Raw genomic sequence first — 23,035 nt, 5'->3', positions numbered from 1 at the left:
ATGTCTGGAGGCTAGAGGAACATCTGTATAAACAGACCAGCTATTATATTTATTTATTTTTTATTTAGTATTGTCACTTGACAGCAATATTTTCTGAAGGAAAATTTTGAAAATTGGTTTTGCTATTTTGATTATGATATTTGCTCCTCTCCACATTCTACAGAGAAAAGAAACCATGTGTAGAACTGCAGGTTTATTTAAAAATAATAATAATAAAAACAACCACATAAGAGCATTACAAATATACAATAATGTTCTCCTTGGTGTTGGATACATATATATTGTCTTTCATGTTCATGTGGATACACATGAACAAATATATATTCTGGTACAATGTGAGATTATACTTAATAGTAACGAAAATATATGATCTGGACAAATAAATGACTCCTTTTTACAAACAAACCACTCAAGTACAAGCCTACACTATAACTCCAAAGAGCGCCACAATGTTTATTTCCTAAACCGTTTCTTCCAGAACTATCTAGAAGCGCAGCCACCATCACATTTGAGTTCAATCCAGCCTCTGAGTAAAAAGGCAGAATGGTGTGTTCAAACACTAATAGATGAATATAATTTGATTGTGTGCTCTAAAGTGAATAGTGAAACAGTGATAATTAAAAACATAAAGAACAGCAAAAAAACAACAACAACAATATGGCTGTAGAGGTGGATGCACATGCGAGCTGCATGTGATCAATATTCATTAAGGTCATTCATCTCGATGATAGATTGATGGAAATACACATAGCATGTATGCATTAGTGAGATAATGATGTGTCCCTGCTTCAGTCATATGCATTCTGTGGCTTGTGCTGTTTAATATGCAATTTATTTCCAAAGCAATACAAAAATCTTTTTATCCCTCCAATCACTAGATTACATTAGCTAAACAGATGAAAAACATATGCTTTAGGTGAATTGAGATGCTGTTTCTATATTCACTAAGTTATATATAGCCCATATTTGCAAACTGATAACAAATGAAATTCCACATTCTTAAAGCTGAAGCTCTTAGGGTTCTGTTGCACCAGACTGTTACTTTCAGAGGCCTTTAGTAATTTTAAAAGAATTATACAACAACAACAACAACACATTTACAACCTAAAAACATTAAAAAGAAACTAAAAAGACAAATAAATCTAAACAGGTCAAAACCAGAAATGATTCCAATGCTTTCAAAAATCCGATCTCATGGGCATAATTGCACAGGCTTCCTATCTTAAAACTACACTATTGGCATTTTGGATAAAAATACAAGTTAATTCCAAATGAAAACCCCAATATCACTAAACAGATAAAACAGGATTCTAAGTTGTAATATGGCTTCATATTGCATACATTTAAGGTTCTGTGGAAGCAAGCATTTCAGTCTCATGAGCAGAACTCACACACCACAGTTTTAAGATTATCCTGTCAAGCAAAACATTCAGGTAGAGTCTTATCAGATGAAATGACATCGTCAAAAAGTTTATAAAGATAAAAGAAACTTAAAGCTTAATACTGAAGCAAACACAAAGAACTCCCTAAGTAAGCTGATATTACCTGTATATGCCATTAGACATTAATGACAGCCTAAAATAATCTGAGATGCTCTTTTTCTCTCCATCCATCCAAGTCTCCATGGACTGAGCGGTAACTTTGCCTGATTCAAAGCACTGTCTGTTAAATGCTTCCTTCAAATAAAGGGAAACAAAGATGGTGGATATTGCGTAACAGTTGAGGTCATCATAAAAATGTGTAAAAGACATCAATGTATGACTTTCATATTTTACATTCTGTGATACAGAGCACTGATTCATCTCTCAAGGTTTGTCTTCATTTCAAGTTTCCCTTCCTTCAACTGTAAACCACAGAACAGGATAACTCACAAAAACACTAAACCTCAACACAAAGCTTGAAGGTAAGAAGAGGTGTAAGCATTAGAGATACTGAGGGCGAGGGTTGTCTAATAAGTGAGTGGACTCAGGGGTTTCAGCCGCAGTGGAGAGATGCACTGCCCCCTGCTGGACTCCTCCACGAGAGTCTGTCCTGGGTGGGTTTGCCCTGCTTCTGTAGCTCGGCCGTACCGAGGGCAGGAAAGTGCTCGACTTAGAGGTGATGACAATACTGGGAATCCGACCAATCGCACATCTTGAAATTGGCACGTCTGTACCATCACCAGCCTGCAAACAGCACAGGAAGGTTTCGAGAGATTAAATCGACCTATTGCCGATTATCAGCCTTTATTGTGAATTAAATCAGAATTATAATAAACAAGTTGACATCTGTAACAAAACAATGATGGCAGAATTCTTGGTAAAATGAATAGGCATTCATGTATGGAAGATGATTATGATTATTCTTTCAAAAGCACATATTTCTTCAGCAGAAAAGGGCATTCACTGGAAAAATGGAACAGCAATTTTGTTAAATGATTTTCTTCTACAATCAGAATTCAAATTCATTAACTACTTATTTTAATTTATAAAACTACATTTACAATCTTTTTGTATTTCATCTATTAAATTTTTATTTATTATACAATTATTTAAAAAAGACCTCTAACACTAGCTTGCTCTATTCTTTTTCTATTCTATCTGTTTTCTTTTTATTTATAATTTTAAAGCCCTTGCTACGTGTACTGCATTTAAGCTAACTGAGACTTGTTATAGCACTTATATATCATTGCTCTTTTGTTGTTTTTGATTGCTTCCATTGTCGCTTTGGATAAAAGCGTCTGCTAAATGACTAAATATAAATGTAATGTAAAACGGAGAGTTCTGGTCCTTGATTCTGATTGGTTGAGCCACGTTCAAAGCTTCTGTGTGTTGCTCAGCAACCACTTAGTGTAACCACAACTGCTTCTGAGAAACTACATTCTTTGGTGGAAGAATTATTTTTTTGTTAATATCATTACACTTTCTTTGCTCTGTTTTATTCTGTGAAACCTAACTATGTATTTGGAATAACGCCACTTTGTGTCGTGACTAACAACACCCCTTCTGTAATAAATTCACGTAAACCACAGCTTCTTGGGGCTTATTGCTTTGTTTTTTTAACAGCACACTGATTCATCAAACAGCATTCTAGAAAGTTGAATATGCTTTCAGATTTTTCATGTACAAATCTGATTGCCTGGACGAGTTGTTCTGCCAGTCGCTCAAGAATAAAAGTTTCCTGACGTCAGCAGATTTTTACAAACCATGCCATGTACAGGATCCTGCAAAAGCTTGATTGGTTTATACTGAACTTAAAGAGACTCACAGCTAAAGGGTTGGTACGGTCCTGCTGAACGAGTCCTACCACAGACACATCTTCCACATCAGAGGAACTCTGGGTCAGAAACGAGAGAGTCAGGATAATAGTCAAAAAGACTAGGGTCAGAAAGGGTTTTTTAAAGAAAGCAATAATTCTATTCAGCAAGTACATGTTAAACTGAGACATTTATAATGTTACCCAACATTCCTATTCCAAATAAATGCTGCTCTTTTGAACTTTTTGGAAATATTTGAAAAATATTAAGCACAAAAAATTTAGCTTGAGAATTAAAGTACCAAAATGATTTCTAAAGAGCCATATATAACATCTTAGGAATTAATTCAATTTTAAAATATAACAACAGTTATTTTAATTGTAATAATATTTAACCAAATTACTGTTTTCTCCCTATTTTAATCAAACACATTAAGCCCTGGTGAGTGTTAGAGACTTAGTTTGAGGCGTTTTGTAAGCAATGAGCCCAAGCTTTTCAGCAAATCTCAAAAAAAAAAAAAAAGTTTTTTATATTCATACTGTGTTTGATCAGGACACAAACAATCTCATAAAGGTGGTCTGCAGGACGCAGCTCAGGGATCTACATTAATGTCAGAAGGAGGACCATTTACCTACAAAGTTTTTCTTTTTCTTTTTTTTACCCACAACTAAACCTAAACATAGATTTTAGGACATAAACTGATTCATTGTCTATTTTCCGCTTGTGTCCCTTTCATTGTACATTCATTTTGTACTTAATACTATAATACTTAATTCATGCCCAACATATGTTTGTTTTAAAGCAGTGTGTGAGTATAACACACTCCTTGATTCACTTACAGTTTTTCTCGCTTGCTTAAACACATTTCTTGAAACTATGCCTTGCATTCTCAAAACAGTAAACACAAATCCATAACTTCTCACCCAATTCCCCAAACATGCTATTTTCAGGTCAACATGAAGCTTTCCACTCAAAACCACTCACTCTTGCTGAAAAACCAAACTTTGCTCCCAGATATGACACAGAAACAAAAAAACACACACTTCAACAGTTTTACACACTGATGAGATAAATTCAGAACAATACTACAAAAACCAAAACCCAGTAATAAGTTATGGTTCTCCCCCTCAATGAACTTTTCACATGATGAACACGTGTATACATTTGCACATTTTCTATTCATTAATGTACTGTACAGTACAATACACCAAACAACAACAACAAAAATAAATTCTGCCCCAGCATCACATCTTTGGTCTGGGACAGACATCACAGGTTGTACTGGCCCTAGCCTGGCAGCAGGGGTAAAATCCTCTCACACGACTGATCCACCCATCACACATCGACTGTAATGTCTAGTCAGGCTTCTTCCATTCCATCGTCTCTGTGTACTACAAAAATAGAAGTTACTGTAACTGTAACGCAAAATCTAGGTAGACAGAAACTCTATATGTACGTAAGGCAATCTGATGCATGTGTTGTAACAGAGTACAGCTCTCAAAAGTTACAGTAGGGTACACTAAGGTATACCAACATGTTTTCCTCCCTGAAGGTTCTTACTGTAAGATCGAGGCGACTGTGAAGCAACTTACTGCAAGTTCGGCTGAACTCATTTCCCAGCCTCCCTCATAGTCACACCATGGACAAGGACATGGTCAACTAGTGGCACAAATTTAATTTGAGACTTCTTGTCTCCTTGCCCCTCATCCTTCTCCTCCTCCTCCTTCTCCTCCTCCTCCTCCTCCTACTCTTCCTCTTCCTCCTCCTTCTCTCTGGTGTCCTTCACCTTTTAAATCACGTCTCTCTGGATCCATTGTTCCAAAACTGAATGAACTAACTGGGGCTCTTTGATCTGTCTGTTAAAGATTCTGATTGGTGTGTGATCAATTTTGACTCCTAGTGCTTCCACTTGGGTAATTATGTGCTAATTGAGCTCAAACTGTGCAGTGACGAATGCTAGTGCTTTCTAAATGTGTGTAGAGTTTCACAATAACAATAACTGACTCACAATAACTGACTAATGTGTTAAAGCAGGGGAATAGTGTTTCTAGTTGTTTATATAAAACTGGCATTATGGTTTTAAAATTTTAGTTTGAAAGCCTGGTTATAGTGTTTTAGCAATCGAGAAAAGCTGTAATACAAGACTTATTTGAGATCCTGTTGACAAATGGTTATCGGTTTAGTGTGGGAAAAACAGACATAGTGCAACGTATCTGATAACCATGACAGATTCACTTGAACATGGTACACTGAGTGTGAATTTGTAGGTTTCCTATAAGAAAGCTGAAATGTGTTTAAAAATGTGACTGTCCCAATTGACTGACTAGGTCAAATGTCAAGCTATGACCATTCTTGAACATAGCAACAAGAGGATAAACAGAGGATGACATGATTAACAATTCTGCATGAACACATTTTTGTAAGACAGGCTACAATCCTTTGATACTTGCCACATATGTAATACATTCAGCCTGTGATGTCACCTTTTCAAAGATGCCCGAGTCATGGCTTTTGAGCTTTGATTTGAAGCTGGATGAGTTACAAGGTTTGAAGTCAGGGATCTCTGCAGTGTCCTTGCTGATGTCACAAGACACCTGTCGGCTGGCAGGCCTGGAGCTCATGCTCGAGAGATCGGCCTCAGTATCTGTCCAGCCCTGAAGAGTAGAAACAGGTCATTAAATACATCCATTACAACCACATCTGCCCTTGAGAGGACTAATCATCAAATCTAGAGATCCATCAGGCTCACACACTCACAGATTCGCTGTCGGAGGCTGAGGAGAGCCGAGACTTGCCGGTGCTGGTTCTGCGAAACTGTCCGGACATATCAGAGGACTGGCTAGTGACGGTGGAACGACGTGTGGACATAAAGCTGCTGTGGAGTGAATGAAGGTCACGCTTGGGGACGCACAACAGCACACGAAGAAACGGGATGTATTTCGCTATGGCCAACCTGACAAAGACACATATGAGATACAGGCATGAGACAGTGTAGGCATGGTGGATTCATGTTTACTGTACATAGAGCATGATCCAAACCTGTTCAGTCAAACAGTAATGAAAAAATCAAAATAAATAATACTAATAATACTAAAATAACACTGATTGCTATCAGAAATGTCAAAATCATTGTGTGTAGTCTCAAATTTAAATAAATACACAAATATGTTTTTAATTAAGTAGTAGTAAAACCAGTTTTAAAGGCAAAAATAGAACTAGGTAAAATAAGTTTCCGAATCTATGCAATAACTTCAGAGCGTCAAATTAGCTACATAATTCATATACATTTGAAATAATATTAATACACTTTAGGCCTAAATCGAAATGAACCATTTGTCATTGCATGCATGAAAACATGTTCAGTTGACTAAAATGTGTTTAGGAAAATGTGGTTAAGCATTGTGGGTGAAAATCAAATCAAAATGACTTTTCTACCCAGCAGGCCTTACACATGGTACCACACCATCAGAATTAATTATTCTTTATAGTCAAATGGATATTCAGGTTAATGAAATCAATCAAAATGGGATTTCACACTTTAACCCAGAAGCAAACAATGCATGTATCTGATCAATTTGCGATTGAATGGCTCAGTGAGTTAGATACTAGAAAACATTAAAAACAATCACAATTTCCCCCAGGTGTTTAGTCCTAATGGGACCAGACCAGGTAATCTAATCTCTGACCCGTGTTCTGCATTAATGGAAAGTGAGTTTGTCCATTAAAATGTCAAACATTTCCACTTACAGTGCCATTTATGATTTTCATTACCACTTTGGCTAAGCCAGCCTAGTTTAAAAAATATATAGAACTGACATCAACGATTCTCAATGAGACTCCCACAGTACCTGTATTTGGGGTGTGTGATGGCGTAAATGATGGGATTGTGGATTGCTGAAGCCTTGGCTATCACAGCAGGTACTGAATTCATATACGGTGTGAGCATATCAGAATACCTGAAAAAATGCAAGTGTATAGATTAATTTATTATATATATTTTTTTTAACTGTATGCCATTATATAACAATATATTGAAAAAATGTAAACAATAAAATTACACATTATACTATATTATCAGGATTCTTAAATGAAAAAGCACTTATTTACAAAGTAGAACACTTTTGTAACATTTAAATGTCTTTACTGTCACTTTTGAATAATTGAATGTGTCTTTGCAGAATAAAAGTAATACTTTCCCAAAAAACGAAATCTTTCTGACACCAAAGTTTTGAATGGCTATTTATATCTTATTTTACATTATATTGTGTTGTCGGGGTTGGGATTCATTTACCCAGCAAAAGCTGTCAGTGCCACAGTTGAATATGGAGACCAGGAGATGACATACATGAGAATGACAATAAGAGCAATTTTCGCCATCTTCCATTCATTTTTCAGCCGTTGAAATTGTTTAATTGAGTCTCTCTTGTTATCGCCATTAATTTTGCCCACAGCTCTTCCAAAGACAAACAGAAAGCAAAAGTTAAACAACATTATTCAGTTTCCCTAATATTGGTTTACTGCCATCAAAAGCTTATCTATTTTCAATAGGTCACACCTCAAGATTAATTAAAATGCAGAATAACAGTGTTACATTTCACTGACATTTCTCCAATACAATTTACATTTTTAAAACAAAAGACATTTAAGAGCTTTGGAACACTGCTGATGCTAATTAGTTTATACTGTTCTGTTAGAACTGTATCAAAGAACTCACTCATTAGTGCTGCGAATGGATCGGAAAATAAAGAAATAGCAATAGATGATGACGATAAGTGGAATAAAGAAGACGAAGATGAAGAGGAGCATAGTGTAAGCTCGCACGGAGGGTGTGAAGGTCATATAATCCCAGGTGCAAGAGGTCAACAGCCCTTCAGGAACATAAGCACCTGCAAAACAGAGACAGACAGACAGACAGAAAAATAACTATAAAATAACAGAATGTGTGGAGAAAAGTAAAGGATAGCCAGCAGCTAATCCTTTTACACCCGGAGAAATATTGTGAAAACTGGAACAAGCTCACAAAGAAAAAGGATTTATGAATGCTGTCTGGCTGCTGGGCCAGCGCAGTGAAATACAACCCATTGCACACAAAGCTGAGGATCTTGAAGAAATATGCTATAATCACAGTATTTTTTTATCGCCACCAATCACAGTCTGGCTTTCATGCATATGTGCCACTATCATCAGTTCTCTGAGGTTCGAGGTTGGAAGATATAAGCTGCCAGAACCGTTAAAGGACACAGACAGCCTTCGTGTGAAGAGCAGGTTGCCTGTAAACCAGAGACAGAAAGTGCTGGAGAGCCAAAAGCACCAGACTTTACCAGTCTATCCCTCTTAAGCTGAAAGCCTCGGTCCTCAGAGACCACCTTTATGCGACACAGATCAGAGTCCAACAGCGCACTGTTTGTAAAGCCATTGGCTAACAACTCTCATGCTCTTGTGCTCACACATGGATGACCCATGCTCAGTGTACTTGTCCCAAAAGACCTGAGCTTACAAAAGACTGATGCATCCTTTGAAAAGAGCATCAAAGGTATACTGAACTCCATTAACACAGGACCACACTTAAACAGCTGCAAATGCACAGACATCACATGACATGTTAACATCTGGCTTAATATAAATAACATCTGGTTTGATTTTGTTATCGAATTCTGTGGTATACATACATTTTATTGTTGGATGTGTAGATCGGGTCACTTTTTGTCTTTTTGCAAAGAATGACTGTTTTTTAGTTTTGCAGTATTGTCCTTTTTCCCTTATTCTGTATTAATTATGTTAATGCTTGTACAAAAGGCATTGGAAGAGAATACTGAATACTGCTCATAAGTACCTACCTGTTTCCTGTTTCTCTTACTATGTAACCCGCACTGTAAAAAAAGGAATTGTTGAGAAAAGCTTCAAGTGCAAGGCAACATGATGCATTCAGATATTCAGAACAGTGACAATCAACAAATATTAAAAGATGAGCTCTTTACATCACAACACAGCAAATAACTAACAAGAAAACAAAAGAATAATCATTAACCATATCATTTATTAATGATGCAGTGCATGCTGGGACTTGAAAACTATGAAACCTTAACATTTCATCACTGTTCATTATAAAATTCTTTGTTGTTTGACTAGTTGGAACAACATTTGTGTGTCTTTCTATAGAATCACATGCAGTGGATATAATGTTATAAGTGATAGTTACCCAAAATTAAAATTATGTCATCATTTATAAACTCATATGATCACTCTCTTGGTGGGTTCAAATACCTATAGGTTCAAAACATATACATCTTTTTTTTTCTGTTGAACATAAAATATATATATTTATCAAAATGTCTCTACTAAAACACTAAAGTTTTTTAGTTTGGTCCATACAATGGAGGTCGAAGGTCATCAAAACTGTTTAGTTACCAATATTGTTCAAAATAACCTCTTTGTGGAAAGAAAGGAAGAAAGGCATACAGTTTTAGAACAACATAAGGGTGAGTAAATGATGACATAATACACATTTTTGGGTGAACTATCCCTTCAGGCCAGATTTAATCATGTATGAATACCCCTTGTAGGCCTGTTAGATACAAATATCAATGTGGCATTAATTAAAAACAAAAAAGCATAAGATCACTTTTAAAATTAAAACATTTCACAAAGTTTAGTAGGCTTAAAATGTTAAAACAACAGATATGCTACACTTACTCCAGCCAAAGAAGGGTGGCAGGCTCCAGCCAAGTGAATAAGCCCAAGCTATCAGAAGGATCAGCAGAGCTCTCTTCTGAGACAACACCCCGATGGAGGCTAGAGGCCGCGTGATCACGAAATATCGATCCACAGCGATCACCATGAGAGTGATCATGGAGCAGATGCCAAACAAAGCCCCACAGAATGCATACAACTCACAACCTGGAGAGACAGGAGGAGCAGAATTAAGTGAGTCTGTAACCAAGTGCAGCTTATACAGAATTGACATTTCTGTGGTCAGTTCTAGCAGTTTTGTTGGGTCAGTGTGAAAATAACATTAATGTTTCCAATCATTCTACATCCAGCAAACTTCTTGAAATATTTGCTGCTGTTTGTTGGGGCAGGGTGAACCAGCTTTAAGGCCTGGAGACACTTGGCTGGCAGGAACACAGACCGCCGCTGGCTCCATTTGAGGGCTGACATCTGTGGAAGCGGTTCAGTAAAATAATCTGCTTTAAAAAATTACAATGAATGTTTTTTTCTTTCTGGTTAGTGCCATCCATCTCCATTTGTTGCTAAACATATGTGTGTGTATACATGCTTAGGTTAACTGAACGCTTAGTGTTACAGTGCACTGTAGTTTTACTACAGAATTTTTAAAATGGCAAAATCATTCTTATTTGAATTTTATTTCTTTTTAAATCAGTGGTGCTTTACCTTTTTGTCTCCCCCTATTGCACTGCTTGATTTAAGGGATAAAGATTCTTTTTTTTTTTTTTACATTAACCAAATTTCCACCTGATGAAATATTGAGTAGTGCTGAGGCCCCGCTAGTGGACTCCCTAATTGAGAACCACTGTTTACATGAACTTTTTCCACCTTGCATATCCAGCTACTGTCCTACATCAAAGAAACACACACAAGAGATAGAGCTAGTTTGGGTCTGTCTAAAGTCTATTTCACATAATACATCATGTCATTAATAAAACAGGTCAAACAGATGAAGAACCAGCAGAGAGCCGAGAAACAGATGACTTTACACCATTATACTCAACTCACACACAGTCTGGCACCTCCTCAACATCCATACACACTCTGTCTTCTACACTGTCAAGGCATATGTAAACAACAGAATGAGTGGAAATGCATTCAATCTGATTCATGCACATTTGTGCTTGTTTTCTCAGAACACATTTACTAGATGCACTTTAATAATTACAAATCAGAGGCATCTTTTATTGAAGATAATCCTCTCACACATCAGGATGTTTTCTCTATTTTCTCACACCTTGTCAGGGAGATTATGCTTCCAGGTTAATCCTGGGAAAGAGCATTTTTGTGACTTGTATCTGATTGATTTAGAAAGCTTTCAGGGGGATCAAGCACACAGTTGTCACGATCGAAATTAACGGTGGTCATATTTATGCCTTGGTTTTTAGAGCAGTCAGAGCTGACAGAAGCAAGAAACACATATTTTAACAGTTTCCACCAAATGAAACTGGGTCAGAGTTCCTCCTCCAGGAGGGAGGCTTCAGGACGTCAGGATCCCAACAGGGAGACCAGAGGCTGCTCTGTTTGAATGGAAGGCAATGGAGCAGATGCCTTCAATATCGTAAATAAACTGCTTTGAGTGGAAATTACATAATAAATAGATTTTTGCTGTCCGGTATGAAAAAGTAGCTTTTTTTCCAGAGAAAGAATCAATATATATATATATATATATATATATATATATATATATATATATATATATATATATATATATATATATATATATATATGTATATATATGTATATATATATATATATATATATATATATATATATATATATGTATATATATATATATATATATATATATATATATATATATATATATATATATATATATATATATGTATATATATATATATATATATATATATATATATATATACGTATATATATATATATATGTATATATATATATATATATATATATATATATATATATATATATATATATATATATATATATATATATATATATATAATTTTCTTTTTTTAACAATCGAACTGATGGATATATATTTTATATATATATTTTTGGCCATGATTTTCCTCATGTGACCTCAGATTGAGTATGCACGTTGATTTGGTGTAAATATCTCATTCAGTTGAAAAGTTATAGCCATTTTAAGGAAAGTGGCCCCACCTCTTTCAAATGTTTTGCCGTCTCTTTGCGAAGGTGAGTCGAAAATTCAAGTTTTTTTTGATAAATATTGATATTCACACATTTTCGGCAAAAAATAAATAAATAAAAAACTAGGACTAGTTCACAAATGTATGTATTATATTTTTTTCAAAAAATCCAATGGAGCCAAAAATGTTGCCAGGGTGGTGACTGAATCAATCACATGTGTTTTGTTCATCATGACCCAAGAGTCACTGGGACAAGCTCAAAGTTCAATGCCAAGCGAGATATTTTATTTAACAGAATTCACCTATACAACGAACGACTCGTTTGGACTACATCCCTCTAGTTCCTGCAGTAATGACATCACTAAAACTGTTTTTTGACTAACCTCCGCCCACATGAATACACAAAAAAGGGGGCGTGGTCTTGGTGTGCTTTGTGTGAGGAAGAGTTGAGTTTGTGTTTGTAGCCATGTCGTCGAAACGCTGTTATTTTCATCTTGGAGTCCAATTACCTTTGTTTGGCCTTCCCAGGGATGCTGTTCTTAGAGATCAATGGTTACAATTTATGTTTAACTCGGTTCCCGAAAATTATAATCCACATGTTCACAGCTCCACAGCTTCCTCAATCTCAATCAGTTTAATGCTGGATTCGCACAAAGATTATTCTTGAAAGATGGAGCAGTTCCCTCTTTGTCTGGAGAAGACGTTGTTTATGGACCACAACCGGTAAGTGTATATTATTATTAAGTTGGTGCGTTTAACAGTTTCTGTAACTTATTACACAAAGGGCAACGCTGTTTAGCTTTGTTGACTAGATGTTAGGCCTGTACAAAAAATTGAACAAGATTTTTATGCGCATCTCGTTAGTAAAAAAGCTTCTGTGATTATAAGTACATCTCCAGCACGTGCGTTCAGATCAGGATTGCCAGGTTTTCAAAACAAATCCTGCCCCCTTGCTTCTCAAAACTACTCCAAAACTAGCCCAATCACGTTACCAGGAGGGCAGCGTGCGCTAAGCTGCAGTCGAATCACAACACAGTAACCGCTGGCACAATCAGAATTCGTTACGTTTTTCTGAAGGAGGGACTTTATTGAACAAGGAAGTCATCAGCCCGTTTTTTATGACAGTGAAAACAGTGGTATACAGATAAGTAAATCATGTGAAAAATACTATTTTTTTTACACGCGAAACATGAACACATATATTGCACACTGTAAACACAATTAAAGCTTCAAAAAAACATGAAAAACGGGACCTTTAACAATTGCAACAGGTGCTTGAATCCCTAATTACACTTTCTCTTATATCTACATTTTTCAAGACAGTGGTAGGTGGAGGAGATATCTTGATAAATATCTTGATTTTTAGCATTTTTCAGCTTTTTCTCCTGCTTGTTTTATATCTGCAAATTGTTGTTCAATAAAACCAGCCACCAGTCAAGGCTGATGAAAGCAATTAAGATTCAGTCCTGATAGGAGCTGACATTTAAAACGCCTCAGTGAAAATAAAGTCTTCCATCATCTAATAAAACTGGCATTTCACAGCTGAGCAAAATGACTAGCGAATGCTGAAAATCAACAAGAAAAGCCTAGATATGTAGTTTTCTGAGAGGAATTTAGAGATATTACAATTTTGCAACCAATGAAAAAGAAACAACTGTACTAGACAGGGTTCATGTACTTCCGGACAGAAAGACATTCATCATTCTTAGCAACAAAAGCATAAAGAAATATCGGTATGAATCATTCTAAGCACTGAGAGACCAAGGCCATCGCCAAGGGCAACCTCACCCTCATTTGAACCCATTCAACCTTAGAAATGATTAATCTTGTTCTTTAAATTTATCTGGTCTTTATAATACAAAAAGTATAGTAGAGTACAATAAATCATGTAGATGCATGTTTTACTTCAGACACTGCCTATGCATTAACTAATGATCTATCTGCAAAGATAAGACTATCTATTTGACAGTGTCTGTGTGCACATTTGACTGGTCGTGTTTGAGCTCTTAAACTGACCAAATCACATTTTGCTTCAACTATTTTATCAACACGGGCATCATCATCACAAAAAAACTACATATATGCCCTATATATATATATATATATATATATATATATATATATATATTTATAGTGAAACCAAACATGTATGATTCTTTGTACCTTTTTCTCCAAAGATCCACCTCTTGTGCATGCTGGTGGTGAAAAAGATGGGCGCCTGAGTGACACACATGAGGAAGTCTGTGATGGCAAGGTTTATTATGAACAAGTTGGCAGGTGTCCTCAGGGTCCGGCTCCTACACACAACAATCAGTCGTTAGTTTCCCTGTGTTCATTTAGTAATTTATATAACATCTTTGAGAATATCAGCCTCCCTGTGAAACACAAATGGCTCAAACAAACCTGAAACAATTAGTGTGTCTACAACAAACACACAATAGTTTAGTTCCGGCCTGAACTGTGTTTTTTACTGAATCAAATGAGTGACCAATCGATGACTGACTCTGACAGTCACTTGATTTAATCCTAAACAAATCAGGGTTTTAGAAGAAATAGGTTGAATAGATGATTCCATGACTCACTTGTAAATTCAGTCGACTTATTTCTGAATTGGTCTGTGATTTTGAAGGAACTGGTTAAGTGACTGATTCATGATTCACTCAAACAATAAATTGTTTTATTCCTTAATGAATCAGTATTTTTGAACAAATCCGCTAAGCAGGTAATTTAATGACTCACTCAGTCACATATTTCCATCAAAATGAGTCAAAAGAAGATGAGTCAAAGTTCCACAAAACATTCATAATAAGCCAAGCACAAACTGACAAAAGTCTCACCAACTTATACAATTCAAAGTAAGTGACACAGAAGTGGCACAGGTCTAATGATGCTAAGCACCAATCCACTGGCCTACAGCTTTTTTTGATAATGAACAATAAAAATGTCATACGGTTTTCATATTAAGTGTTCAACTTCCCCACAGCCTTTTTCTTTCTCACCTGCTGAATGCATAGATGACCAGGAAGTTGCCCAACATGCCAGTAATGCCAACAGCAAGGATGACAGCACCAATAGTGTAATGAGCATGATCAGGCACGTCCACTGTTGGGAAAGGGTAAACGGATTCTTCCACCATGGCAACCTTGAAGACACAGCAGCGCACATTAATTAATAGTTCAGATGAAAGCAGCACTTGCTGTTTTATAATGACCTTTGCATCAAAGCGTGTGCAATCTGTTTAAGAAACACCATTAAGCCTGAACTTAGCTAACACCACAAAGAAATTAATTTATTCATTATATGGGAGGGGAGCAGAAATATAAATACCGACACACTGTTGATGTTTTGAATATTGGATTGAATGCATTTTTAGACAGATCTCATGATGGCTAATTTTTTTTTTTATTTTATTTCTCTCAAAAGGATACTCAGTTGTGATTTATCTTCTAAATGGGAATTTTTCACTATATCACAGAAGGGCTTTTTTGTGTTTAGACATATATAATCTGTTTTTGCAAACAATAATCCTAGGATATGTTTTCATTGTATTATATATTTGCAGTAAACCATTCTTTATTCATTAGAACAATACAGCCATTTTAAGGTCTGACTATAGTTTATACTATATTGTTTATTCATTTCTTGACTGTATGAAACAAAATGTTAAAAGGTCTATGCACTTGCAGTTAAATCCAGTTATAGATGATTTTTTGTGCACATTTCAGTCTTAGAGGGATTTAAACAGGCCTAAATGACAGTGAGCTTGCATTTCTTTATGCTTTTCATTGCAGATTCATGTCTAAATCAGGACATTTAATCTGTTCATATAAATATCTGTTTCTGTCTTGTGTGTATTGAGAGACAATCGGGTATAGTGCCAGCTAGAGTGAGAATGTGTATAGCTGAGATTTTTATTATAAATTCTACATGACAGATCAATTAGAGCAGCAATATCAAGGTTAATCTAAGGCCAGGAAGAGAGGCTTTTTGTCACTTTGAGCAGTAAATCCATTTAAATAAACTGAAATAGATACTTAAAAGAATGAGGGCTAAGAAATCCTATAGTATAGCAAAGGGATTGTATTTGATGGCATAATCTCTCACAACAATCCATTCAATAAGATCCTGGGAAGTTATTGCATGCATTCTTCCAGCACCAGACAACAAAACGTCTTTAAGGTAAGAATTTTTTTAACCATATAAAGGTCAGAGTTATTTTTTGTAATCAGTTTGATTTAATTCACTTGGCATGATACAATGTAAAAAGGAACATCATTAAATGATTAAATGCAAACGTTTTTTTTTTTACCAGATATTTGTTGACTGCAATTTCCTGAGGAAAAGCTTTAATGAAAAGACCTTTAAGTGCCAAGGCTGTGGGCAAACGAGATGGCTGAATGTAGGAGAAGCACTCCCGGAAAAGTCATTTCAAGGCAGATAAATGTAACCACGTGTTAATGATGGAGGAAATATGACAAAGCAGATTCAGTCTCTGCCTTCGGTATGTGTCAAGTGATGATGCAGAGACAACTCTTTACCAAACAAACTGTCAAAATCATCATATTTGTTATGTAAAACACAGTCAGCTATAACACAACCATGCATTTTTTCTGGGTCATATCTTGTTTTTGCGTAGATGTGTTCATGTTTTTGAGGATGTCACGCAGACTGTCTACTTTGGCTAGTTTCTCCTGAGTGAGCGATGAGTTTGAGCCAAAATGGGTTTGCTTGGACACACAGCCTTTGACCTCAACAACAAAACACAATACATGGGAATCGTTTCTCCTCTCTTATAAATGTTAATGAGCTGATGCATTTGACTATATGTTTAGCTGAATTTTTATTTTTGCATTTAGCACTAGTAGTTTTTCTTAACCAAACAAGCCACTGGTTGAGAACTAACGTGCAGACAAATACTTTTTGTTTCTTTGTTTCATCCAAGGATGGCAAATAATGTTTTGAACACCAAGTCAATGTTGTTCAGTCATGTTCAAATAAAGATGAAATCCTTGGAAAAATTGTTCCTTTTACAAACATCCAAATGAAATTAACACAAATCATGTTTCTCATGAACCTTAACAGACATGGGGCATTTTGTGTCATCAAAACATTTGTTAAACCACTTCTATCTTGAGCTCAAGTGGTGAATTTATTTGTTCTGAAGGCTTTTCAAAATATAGCAGTAGCCATTGCGCTGTGTTTTCATTCATTACTTCTGAGTTCGGGGTCAAATGAAGATCTAAGCCATGAAAAACTTTGAGGCCTGAGATAAGACAGTCTTATTTCTCCGGAATGAGAAGGATTCTAATGAAACAGATACCGTTTGAGTCCCACATCTGTTTCTCGCTCGGAGTAATATGACAGTAACTGTGTTAAGGCGTTTCGGTGGGGTTTTTGATGATGTTTCAAAGTGAACCAGCCTCTTCAAAACCATGTCGTTATTCTAGAGATGAAAGATGGTTTTAAGGTAGTTTTAATTTACTGGAGATGGGATAACTCATCATGAAAACATTTGCTCTGGAAACAGGATCGTCTCACGACAAACAACAAAATGATTGTTTTGACAATTTTTACCATTATCTTTCCCACTCCTGAGGACAAATACAACTCGATGTTATTGTAAAGAGTTAACATCACACAGATTGTTTCTTAAAATAGGAGTTTTCTTCAACTTTGGAACTATAACTGAACACTAAAATTAAGCATACGGCGCTTCTTAATGTTAAATAATATTGATCATTTATAGTCTAAAACCCCAATTGCAGACTTGGGACGTTTTGTAAAAATCCAGTAAATTCCACAATCTGTGATTTGTTCATTCTCTTTAACTTTTCATCTAATTGGCGAAAGTACAAAGAAAAGATTTCCAAAGTTTTCACTGACCACGGTAAATGTATTTTGTAAATATGAACAAATTTGGATTTTGATGGCTGCAACAAATCACAGTTTCTTGATTGCATTTTTACAAATCGCCCCAATTCTTCTGGAATTGGGCTTGTACTGTAATTCATTTTGTAGTTCAGCAGTTCAAATATATGACGTAATAAGCAAAACAGTAATTAATTTTAGGAAATCAATAATTAGTGACCTGCATCGAGGAAATGATTATTAAAGAATATAAAACACATATGTTCCTTTTCCTCCACTAAAATGGATTAAATGAATGATAAAATTTTGACTGTCCTGTTACAAAAACATTGCTTTCTATTGTGTCATTATTTTAAGCAAATATGAATGTAAACAGTTGAACAGTTATGTACTATAACATTACAACTCTAAAGGATTTTAATAATCTTTCATGATACTCAGATTATATAAATTAAAAAGAGATAGTTCAGCCAATAATAAAAATGTTGTTATCAAGCTGTATGGGATAAATACTATGGAAGTCAATGGCTACTGTCAACTGTATAGTTTAACAACCTTTTTTTAATATAGGCCTATCTTTTGTGTGCAACAGAATAAAGAACACTTTACAGGTTTGAAACAAGTGGAGGGTGAGTAATGGTGACAGAATTTGAATTTTTGGGTGAACTATATATATTTTTTATTGATGCATCATTATTGTTATATATTTAAAAATAAATAATTGAACATGCATCTCTTTAATGCACATTTCAACGCATGATTGCTATGTCCTTGATTCAAATAACTGAGATATGAATGCAGTGTAATTTGCAGGATGTTCACAGCTGTCCTTCGGATATGGATGGGTTCGCTTGCGCTCCAGATGCTATTGCGCTTGTTTGACCGCATTACCATGATTACTTAGCTCAGTTAGAAAGCAAAGCTGCATGAGCTCGGCTGAACACACGCACTGCCAATACCTTCAACTCTTTCATCTGCAACAGTTTTACCTCTACACTACCCAGAGCTGCTTAGTTCCACTACGTTCTGTTATCCTTTTGGAGACATTTTCTCCTCAAATTAGAGCATTTCTATGAGAAACACTGTGAAAGACAAGCACATTTTCTCCAAAGTTGGCAGACAAGCTTGTTTTGGTTGTTACACAATATATTGGGCTTTTATTCAATTAATGGTGAATTAATTCCTATGAGTCAAAATAATGGTACTTGCAGAATGTTTTCACAATAATAACAGTTTTCATCATAATAAACATTTATGCACCCAGACAAATTGATATTAAGCACAAGATCCCAAACTCAACAAACTGTCCTACATCTACAAAACAGTTCACGCTCTGTCTCTGCTCACAAATCACATTATTTTAATCAACAGGAGGAAAAGAACACATTGAGAGGTCAATATGTGAGCATGGACATGAATATGATTATAACATAATCGCATGATTATGGTGCATCTTTTTTATCCTAATCCTTCATGGTCAGTGAAGCTGATTTTCCTATGAGGTTTTTTTTATGTCAGTTTGAGACAAATGCATGCAAGATGATGCTAAACACCCATTAAAGTTATTGATAGACTTAAATATATGTCACTGTGGCTGGGAATTATGTGCATCTAATCAGCCTGGGCTGTCACTGGGTTTCTGGGTCACATTTTATTACTGACGGGTCACAAGCAAATTTCATCACCTGTTAGGTTCATCACTTAATATGTCCCACTTGCCCCAAAAATGAATTCATCCTAAACAAGGATCAGAATTACATCAAATCATTTCAGAGAGCTAAAATTGTAATTCGTTACAGTAACAGCTTTGGGGCCCTTTTTTAAGGTCCCCCACAATACAGATCCAGGATATACACACAGCACCCCCCTCTGTTCATTTTGTGCTAAAACATTGTAGCAACCCGGGATTTGGTCAATAACAATTAATTTGCATGAATTACGTAAAGATAAAATCATGAAGGTCATTAAGTCATAATCTCATTGAAATCATGTTTTTCTATTAAATCATAATTTTCTTTTAGCAAAATCTGATTTATTTTAGCTTAGTTTTCACATGACATTTTCTGATGCAGAGATGCTGATTTATAGGAAATACATTTGTTGAAGATTTATCCTGATTAAAATTAAATTTCATTTTACAAATCCTTATTTAAATGTTTTGACTAATTATTTATTGGTTTAAATGAATGCCTGTACAAATCTACTACACTTTGTATCATATGTGCAGAGACACCCATCAGTCACTTGATTTAATGATGGGAAAGAAAGAGACATCAACAAGCATAATGTAAAATAAAGCACAAACAGCCCCAAGATATGCCCAATTAGCCTAAAGACGTAATTCAGTGGTACTCCTCTGTGGCACTGACATGCCTTCACAAATCCTCTCATAGCTAGTGTTTAATAATTATCTCAGCAGTGAAACCCCAAGGACTTAACCTCACAAATACATCTTCAGGCTCAAACCACAGACTCCAGCCATATATGGTCAAATTAAGTGATTAACGGTGAAGGACAGTTTCAGTCATCTGTATTTAAGAGATTTCACATTAATGAAAATGCAATGCAACTGAACTGACTGGGTAGCAAAAAGACAGTCTAATCTCTAGGTATGAATTTAAGACAAAAAAAAAACAAGATTTTTTATATATATTTGTTTAGAATATCTTAACTCCTGGAAGTGTTTGGATATTTTTCAGTTTCCCTTCTGATGGAAACTGGTTTTCTACAGTTTATTTCTAAACTATGTAGGTCCATCTGATCTAGATGGTAGATTAGAGGGTCTTCCAAATGGTGGAGTCTAAATCAACCTGTTAATAGTACGATCAAGCTGGTTAAAATGTGCACTTAGGCCAGTGACAAACCAGGCACATTAATTAAACTCACACTGGTATGATGGATTTCCCCCCAGAAAAAAACACATATGCAACAGAAATACATTTCATTATGGTAGTATTTAAACTTAAACTTTAAATCACTAGTCACTTCCACTACACCTGAAAAAGTTGAAAAGCTTAAATTGTTTAAAAGTCACACAGAAATATTAAAAGTTGTTTTTAAATTTAGGAAGGATGTAGCATCAAGAAAGAAATCTCAAAGGCTGAGGATTCTCCCTAAAAAAAAACCTCAATAGCTGTGCCGCTTTTGCATAGATCACCATAACAATACAGAGCTGAACTTTTTGAGCATCCTTACATTGCATATATGTTTGGTCTGATTGTAGTCCATTAATAATAACTAGTAAGATATGCTCTTAGTTCTTTCTAAATTCAAAACATAAACATATCAAGCATCTGTACATTGCAAACATATCAACATGTTGATAAAGTAAAAAACATATTTACACAGCAAGACAAACATTTAAAGCATCTGGTCAAATATTTTCACTTACACCTGATCATCTGCATAAGAAAAGATGAGAAAGACTGAAAGAAATAGCTTGGAGAATCACGTTTGACTCACAGATGTGGTCGTGGGGGGTAAATCCACCAGCCTGTACGCGCTCATCACGGAGTTGTTCCACGAGGAGAGGCTTTCCGCGATGCGCGAGCAGTTCGGGTCTAGCGTTGGACATGAGATGCCCTTCCTCTCGGAGCGCACGGCGCCGCTCATCACCCGCGTAACTGACAGAGAGCCGTAGGCTACACCAGAAGACTTTTCATCCAGAGATAAAAGAGTTAAACGCGATTAGAGCGAGGGCTGTACAGATGTCAGATTCCGTTTAGTCTGCGAGCGCGCGCCGTAGTAGCCCTGTGACAACCTCGCACACGTTTATATCATACACAAACAAAGACAGTTGTTATAAAATTAGACCAGCATAACGAGTATTCAACAACTGTGCCTAAAAAAAAAGAGCAAATGTTATAATTTCACAAATGAATGCAAGTGGTTGTATTTACCCTTGTTGAAAGGAAGTACACTTTAGCATACTTTTTTTTAGAGTAACTACTTATTTCAGAAATAATATACTTCAGACGAATATTACCTTGCTGTTTTAGGTATAACCACCAGATGTATTTTAACATTTAAAACATAATAAACTCTGAGAATGTTGATGAGCAATCATCATTGAATGGAAAGTGCACTCAAAAATGACAATTCTGTTATTGTTTACTCAACCTCATGTCCGTCCAAACTTTCTTTATTCTCTGGAAGATAAATGATGGTATTTTGAAGAAAGTTGGTAACAAAAGTGAGCAATGACTTCCATCGAATATTTACAACTACAAAATCAATGGGAACCAAAACTGTTTGGTTATTAAGTTTTGGAACAACATGAGGATGTGTAAATGATGACCAGAATTGTCATTTTTGGGCTATTCTTGTAACATGAAGTAGGTATAAGTAGGCCAACAAGAATATTTAAAACAAAAGGGGTTCAATTTGTAGAAGACATATGGAAAAGACACACAGACATTGTGATCTCCAGTTCGGAGTTAATACAGATTCCCAGAAGTCTGGTCACTCACACACACCTCCTCTTAAGGAGGTAAATGGCAGTTCAACAGTGTGACCATACTCCCGGAATCTTTAATGGTTTCTGTGTCCTGAACCCCGATTTTAACCAGGACCCTGGGGGCAACTGCCACCAGCAAGTGGTAAGAAAGTGGCATGGGTGTCTTGACGAATCTGAGGTACTGGTGGTGGGCATAAACTCCTCTCTGCCTGGACAATCCTGGGCCAGATGTCCTTCTCTTCCACATGTGAACCAGAAGGCCACAGTACTCCACAGAGGCCTCTCATCCTTCCAGTTCCCTTGGGTTTTAAGAGGTCTCGCTGGAACCACTTCGGTGTACTTCTTAGGGGGCTCTCACTCTTACCTTGGTTTCCAAGGTAGAGTTTTATTCACTTCAGGCTTCATCAGGCTCCCAGTCAGTTGCTGTTCATTAGGAGGGCAATTAAGGCCTTTACATTTTGGGGTCCCGGTTGGGACACATACTTTTTAGCATCTGCAGGCAGGCCCTGCATACACCAATCAATCACTACTCTCTCTACTGTGGATGGCTCCTCTCCTTCCTCTAGCCAGCTCCTCACTATGCGGGTTAAAGTGGTTACCTGAGCCAGGGCCGGAAGTGT

The 23,035-nt window shown here is 36.0% G+C and overlaps 1 protein-coding gene across 1 annotated transcript; it reads right to left on the bottom strand.

Annotated features, from left to right (window-relative positions):
* Window positions 1-178: 178 nt before the first annotated feature.
* Window positions 179-21,713, bottom strand: LOC127970402 (melanopsin-A-like). The gene is made up of 10 exons (XM_052572973.1): window positions 21,422-21,713; window positions 15,091-15,233; window positions 14,255-14,388; window positions 9,929-10,132; window positions 7,950-8,121; window positions 7,527-7,688; window positions 7,084-7,191; window positions 5,993-6,188; window positions 5,719-5,889; window positions 179-2,165 (listed from the first exon to the last, which is right to left on the bottom strand). The coding sequence occupies exons 1-10, from the start codon at window positions 21,569-21,571 to the stop codon at window positions 1,923-1,925; spliced, it is 1,683 nt and encodes a 560-aa protein (XP_052428933.1). The 5' UTR covers window positions 21,572-21,713; the 3' UTR covers window positions 179-1,922.
* Between the last annotated feature and the right edge of the window lie 1,322 nt (window positions 21,714-23,035).

This window comes from Carassius gibelio, chromosome B13, assembly GCF_023724105.1.
Source record: "Carassius gibelio isolate Cgi1373 ecotype wild population from Czech Republic chromosome B13, carGib1.2-hapl.c, whole genome shotgun sequence".
Lineage (NCBI taxonomy): Eukaryota > Metazoa > Chordata > Actinopteri > Cypriniformes > Cyprinidae > Carassius > Carassius gibelio.
The sequence above is the reverse complement of the archived record's forward strand: the minus strand, read 5'-3'. Positions and strand labels throughout refer to the sequence as shown.